Source organism: Bombina bombina, chromosome 3, assembly GCF_027579735.1.
Source record: "Bombina bombina isolate aBomBom1 chromosome 3, aBomBom1.pri, whole genome shotgun sequence".
Classification (NCBI taxonomy): domain Eukaryota; kingdom Metazoa; phylum Chordata; class Amphibia; order Anura; family Bombinatoridae; genus Bombina; species Bombina bombina.
The window spans coordinates 1147577622-1147587653 of NC_069501.1; the positions used below are offsets into that span (position 1 = coordinate 1147577622).

At 38.4% G+C, this 10032-nt stretch overlaps 1 protein-coding gene across 1 annotated transcript in view; it reads right to left on the reverse strand.

Moving 5' to 3' along the window:
- Window positions 1-974, reverse strand: part of FDX1 (ferredoxin 1) — a 90786-nt gene extending 89812 nt beyond the window's left edge. The window contains exon 1 of the mRNA XM_053708538.1: window positions 783-974. Within this exon, the coding sequence (XP_053564513.1) occupies window positions 783-916 (134 nt within the window). The 5' untranslated portion in view covers window positions 917-974. The remainder of the gene's footprint in view (window positions 1-782) is intronic.
- Between the last annotated feature and the right edge of the window lie 9058 nt (window positions 975-10032).

Consider the following 10032-nt stretch of genomic DNA (forward strand, 5'->3'; position numbering starts at 1 on the left):
GTCTTATAGGTACACAGTCCATAGGTGCTAAAAAGCAGCCTACAACAAGTAAATATGTAAACAACATGGGGTGTCATAACCAAAACAGGTCATTACATAAAGGGTGCAGGAAATGAAATGACATAAAACAGGTGAAAGCAGCAGTTACTATTTTCGGGTTACATTATTTTGTAATTGAGGAAGGGTCTATGTGGAGAAGATGTGCATTGTTTTTCTCAATAAAAGGGACATTTCTGGGTCATAAGGAGGATCTCTTATTAATAACATTTTATTGTTTCTTGGGTTCTGTCAATATTTAACACTAATTTAGTATACAGCATAATGTACTGTATTTATAATTAATATCAATGGCACTTGGTAGCAATCATCTTCAAATGCCCAAGCCATTTGGCATGTCTACCTGCAGTGAGTACTCATTATCTGAGTACTGACTCGTGTGACAATGAACTTAGTGACAGCTTGGTATCGAGCAAAAAAAGTCACAAACGCTCGTGCTATATAGTATCGCTCTAGTTTGAATTAACACCCTATTCCCTGAACTGTTTTCTAAAATGTGAATCTTATCAGTACATCTAGCCAGCTGAGTAGCAAATCCTTATTACAGGGTCACTAATCTGCACTTTATAAAGTAAATAGCGCTTTACATGATGGCAAATGGCAGCTACACGCTGGTTTTCTATACATGTAAACACGAGCTGAAGTGTACACCCCTTACACAGGCGTGTGTCCTCCACGACTGTCACTTTTACACGTCCCCGCACAAGGCACCTGACATCCCATACCTGTAGCAGCGTGCAGGCCCGGGTTGTACACAACTTGACTTTTGCCACAAAGGTTTCTGCACTGCAGATAACCCGAGTCTGGAACCGAATAGCACGCCCCGGGATAACAAGAGGAACCTTGCAGCAGCTGCCATGTCTGATTCTGTCTGTGGCCCAGTGCTACCGGTACGGTGTCAGATCTCGTAGTTCCTGTTTCCCCTCTCGTGCACGAGCAAGCTGCTCAAAGTCGACGCCTACCATTTTGATTTAAGGCGGATTAGTCATTGCCAATTTGCCATGTTATTTTTGTTTTGTTGCAAAACTGCGAATACGTGGATTTGACTACGTGTGTATTATTGTTTTTTTATAATTATATCAAATTTTTATTTAATTGTTAAAGAGACATTCAATTAATTATTTTTGTATTAGCACAACCTCTGGGTTGCAGAATATCTCTATCTATATATAAGCTCTGGAAGATGAAACCCAAAAACTTTCTTTCATGATTTAGGTAAAACATACAATTTTAAACAACTTTCCAGTTTACTTCTATTATCAATTTTGCTTCATTCTCTTGGTATGCTTATTTGAAGTAGCAGCAATGCACAACAGGTTTCTTACTAAACATATGGGTGAGCCAATGATAATCAGTATATTTATACAGCCACCAATCAGCAGCTAGAACCTAGGTTCTATGCTGCTCCTGAGGTTTCCTAGATAAACCTTTCAGCAAAGGATAACAAGAGAAGGAAGCAAATTAAATAATAGAAGTAATTTGGAAAGTGGAATAAAATTGTAGATTCTGTCTAACTCATGAAAGAAAAATGTTGGGTTTCATGTCTCTTTAAGGGACCACTGCAAAATTATTTCTTCCAAATATTAAATAAAAATATTGCCATTTAGAGCATTTATTTGCAGAAAATGACAACTGGTCAAAATAACAAAAGATTAAAGGGACATGAAACCCTAAATTTGTTATTTAATGGTTTAGAAAGAGCATGCCATTTTAAATAACTTTCCAATTTACTTCTATTATCTCATTTGTTTCATTCTCTTGATATAATTTGTTGAAAGCATATCTAAATATGCTCAGTAGCTGCTGATTGGTTGCTACACAGATTCCTTGTGAGATTGGCTCACCCATTGCTATGTCCTCAACAAAAGATATCTAAAAATGAATCAAATTAGATAATAGAAGCAAATTGCAATGTTGTTTACAATTCTATTCCCTATCTGAATCACAAAAGAAAAATTTGGGGTTTCATGTTCCTTTAAGTGTTTTAAGACCTCAGAAAATGCAAAGAAAACAAGTTCATAATCATTTTTTTTTAAATAACACAATATCAATGTTTTAATTTAGCAAGAGTTTGGAAATCAGTATTTGGTGGCATAACCCCGATTTTCAATTACAGCTTTCACGCGTTAAGTGACTTTATGCCACTCCTGGTGCAAAAATTCAAGCAACACGGCTTTGTTTGATGGCTTGTGACCCTCCATCTTCCTCTTGATCACATTCTAGAGGTTTTCAATAGGATTTAGGTCTGGAGATCTGGCTCCCTATGACACGGTCTTGATCTGGTGATCCTCCACCCACACACCTTAATTGTTCTGGGTGTGTTGCATGGAGCATTGTCCTGCTGGAAAAAAACAATCTTCTGAGTTGAGGAACATTGTTATAACAAAAGGAAGCAAGTTTTCTTCGAGATTAACCTTTCACGTGACTACTGCTTCAAAGGAAATAGCAATACCTGATTTTGGGCTAGATTACAAGTTGAGCACTAATTTATTGTGTACCTGTAAACAGGCAAATTCGCCCATTTACAAGGGCACAATATCTAACCAGCCATTACAAGTGTCTGGCTATTGCTATCACTATAGCAATTCGCACTCCAAAAATTAACTAGAGGTCAGACCTCTGGTTAATTTTTAAATATGCCCCCCAAATAAAGTGTGTAGTGCATTTAATGCAATTAACATTATGAGTATCAATCTATTTTTTTTTTTTTTTTAATATCATAACTGCACAAAGCAGTTTTTAGGGGTTAAAGTGAGCAGGTCTGGAGTGTTAAAAAAAAACAGCAGTGCCTTTACATAGCGGCCTATTTCACTTGAAATCTATATGTATAGCTTATATACATATATATATTTGTGTTAATATGTGTATATACACATAAAAGCACATAAGTATATATTCATATACATATATATTTCAATTTGCTGCCCATCGCTACGCGACTTACCCCCTTTACTGCGCTAGGTTCTCATGCCGTGTCTCTTGGCATGAGAACAAGGCTCCCATTGGAGCCTATGGAAGTACGCTCTCTCAAGCAAAAGCTTCCATGGAATGCAGACGCCTACCAACTTACAATTGCACTGGTATCACGAGTGGAGCACAAATATGCTTGCGTAAGCACAATTTTGCTCTCCTCTCGTAATCTAGTCCTTTATTAGTAGAAGACTTAAAGGTACAGTCTAGCCAAAATTAAACTTTCATGATTCAGATAGGGCATGCAATTTTAAACAACTTTCCAATTTACTTTTATAATTAAATTAGCTTTTTTCTCCTGGTATTCTTTGTTGAAATGAAACCTAGGTAGGCTCATATCCTTCCCCCTCAATGACGCAGCTTTAATTTTTTTTTTTCCCTGTAGCATGGCGTAGCGGTCCCACCCACTCCTGCCCTCCTCCAGTGATGGGCCACCCACCCGCCTCCCTCTTTATGCTCCCACCCACCACCGATCGATCCCACTCTGTGGCCCTTTCTGCTTCGGTAACTCTGCAACTCTATTTCTGCAGTGCCCCATTCGTGGGGCATGCAGAAATAGCGCAATCTCGCAATTTTGAGCGAGATCGCTGCAGAGAGAAGCCCATGACTGCAGCCATGTACAGGGTACGTTGCTGGTCCTTTAAAGGGACAGTCTACACCAGAATTTTTATTGTTTTAAAAGATAGATAATCCCTTTATTATCCATTCCCCAGTTTTGCATAACCAACACAGTTATAATAATATACTTTTAACCTCTGTGATTATCTTGTATCTAAGCCTCTGCAAACTGCCCCTTTTTTCAGTTCTTTTGACAGACTTGCAGTCTAGCCAATCAGTGCCTGCTCCCAGATAACTTCACGTGCACGAGCACAGTGTTATCTATATGAAATACGTGAACTAACACCCTCTAGTGGTGAAAAACTGTTAAAATGCAATCTGAAAAGAGGTGGGCTTCAAGGTCTAAGAAATTAGCATATGAACCTCCTAGGTTAAGCTTTCAACTAAGAATACCAAGAGAAGCAAAATTGGTGATAAAAGTAAATTGGAAAATTGTTTAAAATTAAATGCTCTATCTGAATCATGAAAGTTTATTTTGGCCTAGACTGTCCCTTTAAATGGACACTGAACCCACATTTTTTCTTTCTATAAAGATAGCAAGATAACGAAAATGTGATAATAGGAGTAAATTAGAAAGTTGCTTAAAATTCCATGCACTATCTGAACCACGAAAGAAAAAATTTGGGTTCAGTTTCCCTTTAACCCCTTAGTGACCAGACCACTTTTCAATTTGTTGACCGTCTGGGACCAAGGCTATTTTTGCATTTCTGCGATGTTTGTGTTTAGCTGTAATTTTCCTCTTACTCATTTACTGTACTCACACATATTATATACCATTTTTCTCGCCATTAAATGGACTTTCTACAGATACCATTATTTTCATAAAATCTTATAATTTACTATTAAAAATTTGATAAAATATGAGAAAAAAACACACTTTTTCTAACTTTCTTTCTAACACATCTACAACCACCATAAAACACCCATGCTAAATAGTTTCTAAATTTTGTCCTGAGTTTAGAAATACCAAATGTTTGTTTTGCTTTTTTTGCAAGTTATAGGACAATAAGTACAAGTAGCACTTTGCTATTTCCAAACCATTTATTTCAAAATTAGCGATAGTTACATTGTAACACTGATATCTGTCAGGAATCTCTGAATAACCCTTCACATGTATATATATTTGTAAAAGAAGATGGGGTATTTTGACTCTTTCCATGCAACCATTTTACCACCAATCTATGCCAACGTTTGAGAAGAAAAAAAAGTGGTGATTTTTTTGACAAAATAACAATTTAAGAATACATTTACTGAGAACGTTAAGGGTTACTGCCAAATAACACCCCAATATGTCTTCAGCAGCATCTCCTGAGTACAGTGATACCACCCATGTATAGTTGTGTCGGGTTCTCTGGGGGCTAAAAGGTCTTATTTTTAGGGGACGCATTCCAGTTTTCCAACTTGAAATTTTCACATCGGTCATCATGCATCCATGTCCTATTTGGGATATTTCTGAAGCCGGCCAATGTAATTTACCCTCATCAAACCATATATTTTTGAAAAGTAGACACCCTAGGGTATTTCAAATGCTGGTATTGTAACACTTTCCATGCACTAATTCAACCACCAGTCTTTGTCAAACATTTGGGTAGTCATTTTTTTGTGTTATTTTTCACACACATTGTACTTTAGGCATGGATTCTCAGTTCCTGTTATGTGTTACTGCCAAAAAACACCTCAATATGTGTTCAACAACATCTCCTGAGTACAGTGATACCACCCATGTATAGGTGTGTCGGGTTCTCAGGAGGCTAAAAGGTCTTTTTTTTAGAGGGCGCATTCCAGTTTTTCAACTTGGAATTTTCACATCGGTCATCATGCACCCATGTCCTATTTGGGACATTTCTGAAGTTGGCCAATGTAATTTACCCCCATCAAACCATATATTTTTGAGAAGTAGACCCCCTAGGGTATTTCAAATGCTGGTATTGTAACACTTTCCATGCACTAATTCAACCACCAGTCTTTGTCAAACTTTTGGGTAGTCATTTTTTTGTGTTATTTTTCACACAGATTGTACTTTAGGCATTAATTATCAGTTACTGTTATGTGTTACTTCCAAAAAACACCTCAATATGTGTTCAACAACATCTCCTGAGTATAGTGATACCACCCATGTATAGGTGTGTCGGGTTCTCTGGCGGCTAAAAGGCCTTATTTTTAGGCGGCGCATTCCAGTTTTTCAACTTTGAATTTTCACATCCCATGCACCCATGTCCTATTTAGGACATTTCTGAAGCCGGCCTATGTAATTTACCGCCATCAAACCATATATTTTTGAAAAGTAGACACCCTAGGGTATTTCAAATGCTGGTATTTTAACACTTTCCATGCACTAATTCAACCACCAGTTTTTGTCAAACTATTGGTCAGTCATTTTTTTGTGTTTTTTTTTCACATACATTGTACTTTAGACATGGATTCTCAGCTCTTGTTATGTGTTACTGCCAAAGAAGACCCCAATATGTATTCACCAACATCTCCTGAGTACAGTAATACCACCTATGCATAAGTTTGTTGGATTGTTTGGGGGGTGCAATGCTAAATGTCCGACATGCGTTTGTGATTTTTTTTTCACATTTAACATATTTTCTTTGCCTATCGTCTTTTTGGGGGTCTTTTTACATACCCCAATTTATTTGATTTCCATGAATGTGCATATATTTGAAAAGTTGACACTCCAAGGTAGTGTATATGGAGTGCTTTGATGCAAGTGTTTTAGCCAAAAAAATTGGAAAAAGTGTAAAAAAAATACTCCAGGTGTTTTCTGCTAGTCCTCCTGAGTACACCCATGCCCCCCATGCATATGTTTGCCAGTATTTTGGGAAGGTTCATTTACAATTGTATGACTTGTAATTTGAGTTCAAAGTGAGAGTATTTCTTCTAATAGGCCTATCTTTAGTTTGGGGCCTATTGCATACCCCAGTTTTATTTATTGCCATGAAAGTGTATATATTTGAAAAGTTGACACCCCAAGGTATTGTATATGGAGTGCTTTGATGCAACCGTTTTAGCCAAAAAAACTGGAAAAAGTGTATGGTGGTAATTTTTCATTTTTACACACACATTGCTTTTTGACTATGATTTAGGAGAGCTTGTTGTAAGTTATTGCAAGAAAACACTCCAGGTTGTTTTCTGCAAGACCCCCTGAGTACACCCATGCCCTGATGCATAGTTTTGAAAGGGGTTTTAGTGAAATACAGCACCAATTTTAGAACTTATAAAAAATAGAACAGTGAAATGTAAAACTCTGGAACAGTAACAGTAAAAAACAAAAACAAGCAAGCTCAGTAACATAAGCAACCCCCCCCCCCCAATAAAAACACAACGGCAAAGGTAAAAAAAAAAATGTACTAGTGTGTGATACCGCTTGAAACAGTCCCCAATGCAGAGTCCAAGCTGTCCTGGGCAATCAGGACAGTAAAAGGTGGTGTCTCTTCTCTGTCCCCTCTTGGTACAGACTCTGCATTTTGTTTGAGGTTTCTGCTTTACGGCAGTAGGGGGATTTTAAAAATAAAATGAGTAGCCCAAACTCTGCTCTCTCCCATCACCGCCCGGGGAGCAGGTTCATCTTGGTACAAAATCCCCAAAATGATCTGGAGCTGAAACTGTAAAAAAGTCTGATGCTCTGCCTGACTGCTGGGCTCCACGTGGAGTCAAACCGGAAGTAATCACTCTGTGGGAGCGATCAAAACGGAGCCCAGCAGTCAGGAACAGTATTGCAGGATGCCTCAACATCGAGGCATCACTACAATACTATTTGAGCGGCTCCTGTGCTCAGATTACCCTCTCCCTGCATGTTTTAACTAAAATATGTTCCATAGTGTAGTGGTCCCACCCGTTCCCGCCCCACGTGCGCGCTCCCACCCCCTGTGCGCACTCCTTGCACCCATGAACCCGATCCCGCACCCCTCTGGCGTATATCCGCCAGCGATGAGCCACCCACCTCCCTGCAGCTGCTCCCACCCACCAACGATCGGCACCATCGCTGGCCGATGCAGAGAGGGCCACAGAATGGCCGTCTCTGCATCGGTGGGTAAAAAAGGTATTGCAGTGATGCCTCAATATCGAGGCATCACTACAATACCTTAAAAGCGTCTGGAATCGATCACAATCGCTTCCAGAGCTTCAAACTCCAGAGGACGTGCCAGGAACATCCTTGGTCATTAAGGGTATTTTTTGTAGAACGTTCCTGGCACGTCATCGGTCGTTAAGGGGTTAAGGGCATAACGACCAGCATCTGGTCGTTAAATAGATAGGAAACTCAAAAATTATTTTAACTTGTTTTAAAACCTCATTATATATAAAATATATTTTCATTTGGTACATATTAAATGTTTCTGGTAATTTTCCTGCAATTTGTACTCCAAAATGCTGATTTTGCCAAACCCACTATTGTCCTCATTATGCAGGCCCTATAATAATGTTCTACCTAGGTAGAAACATCATGGTGGTTCGCATGCGCATTCAAATAGTTATCCAGGTAACGCAAGTGCATATCTGTTTCCCTCTGTCCTCTCTCCTAACCAAGTGCTGGATATGGATGGGGACATATTTAAAGCAATAGTAAGTATGTAACATCCACTTAGCTATTGCTTACAATCTCGCTTTTGTTTGTTTTTTTGATCCCTTAGAAAATGTAAATAACTGAATTCTATTATGACATGTGAAAGAATATGCGCATAAGTGGTAACAGAAACAGTAAAGATGGCGTCCGGGTCATTTAGGATTAAGAGCGCATGCAATTGCCCTTACAGAGTACTGCGCATGCGATCTTCAGCGAGATAGTGCATTATGAATATTCAAATTACATGTGTAATGCTGCAGCACAATTGGACTATGATAAATTATGCTTTATCCACTAGTTTAGCCTTCTTTTATGGGCGGTCGTCGGAGCGGTTATTGGAAAAAGAAAAGTACAAAATATATATATTTAGAAGCTTTGTTTTTAAATATAAATAAATTGGTTTAAAACTGCATACCCCCCAACTGTCCCGATTTTCACGGGACAGTCCCGATTTTAGGGGGTCTGTCCCCCTGTCCCGGGTTGCTAGTCATCTGTCCCGATTTGCCCCAGGCATTTTTTTTTATTTTTATTTTTTATTTTTTTTTATTTTTTTAAATTATGTTGGGCCCATACTCAGAAGCAGCTGGCTTTGCTCTGACAGGGTTAGATACCTGTTAGATTCCCTGTGGAAAAGAAATGGTGTGTGGGTTAAGCAGGAGTAAGAAGGCTGTATACACTCTGACCACGAGTAATGGTGACCTCTCTAACCTACCTCTGGTAGTGATGATGTCTAACCCCTGGTGATAATACTAGTATGCCTTCAGTTTTATACAATGAGCAGTGCTAATACCAGGGTAACGAACAGTGGCAGCAGACTGCCAGCTAATGTGCTTGCCAACCCCAGGACCCCATACAATGAATTACAGATACCCATATATGATGTAGTGTGCGTCTATCTGTATCCATAACTGTGTGTGTGTATCTGTATGTATAAGTTTATGCTGTGTAGTGTGTGTATGTCTGCATGTATAAATGTAAGCTATGCAGTGTGTATGTGTATCTGCATGTATAAGTGTGTATCTGCATGTATAAGTGTATGCTATGTAGTGTGTGTGTGTCTGCATGTATAAGTGTATACTATGTAGTGTCTGTGTATCTGCATGTATAAGTGTATGCTGCATGTATAAGTGTATGCTATGTAATGTGTGTGTGTGTGTGTGTATCTGCCTGTATAAGTGTATGCTATGTAGTGTGTGTGTATCTTTGTGTATAAGTGTATGCTATGTAGTGTGTGTGTATCTTCATGTGTAAGTGTATGCTATGTAGTGTGTGTGCATCTGCATGTATAAGTGTATGCTATGTAGTGTGTGTGTATCTGCATGTATAAGTCTATGCTATGTAGTGTGTGTGTATCTGCATGTATAAGTGTATGCTATGTAGTGTGCTACTGTGCATTTTTGCTGACTTTAAAGGCCAGAATCTAGAATATTAAAGGGGAATGCAGAGAGCCGTTTTAAAGAATTTATTATTAAATGTCCAATTAAGATAAAAATATTTAGCAATGTCTTTGCAAAGACTTATTAAATACATAGCTCACATAGCCATACCAGTGGTTTGAGCTTGTGTTTGATTTGCTGCCTGTGTATTAAAATATATGACTTTATTTAGAATTTTATTTATATTACTTTGGTCTTATGATTTTTTAAGCCCCGCCCACCACATTTAAATTTTTTGCCGCGGGGGGGAGGGGGGGGGGGATTTGGTGGGGTGTCCCTCTTTTGAATTTTGAAATGTTGGGAGGTATGAAACTGTAAATATTAATGTATCAAATAATTTAATTTATTTTTATGCAATTTAGCAAACATTTCTAACCCTTTAAG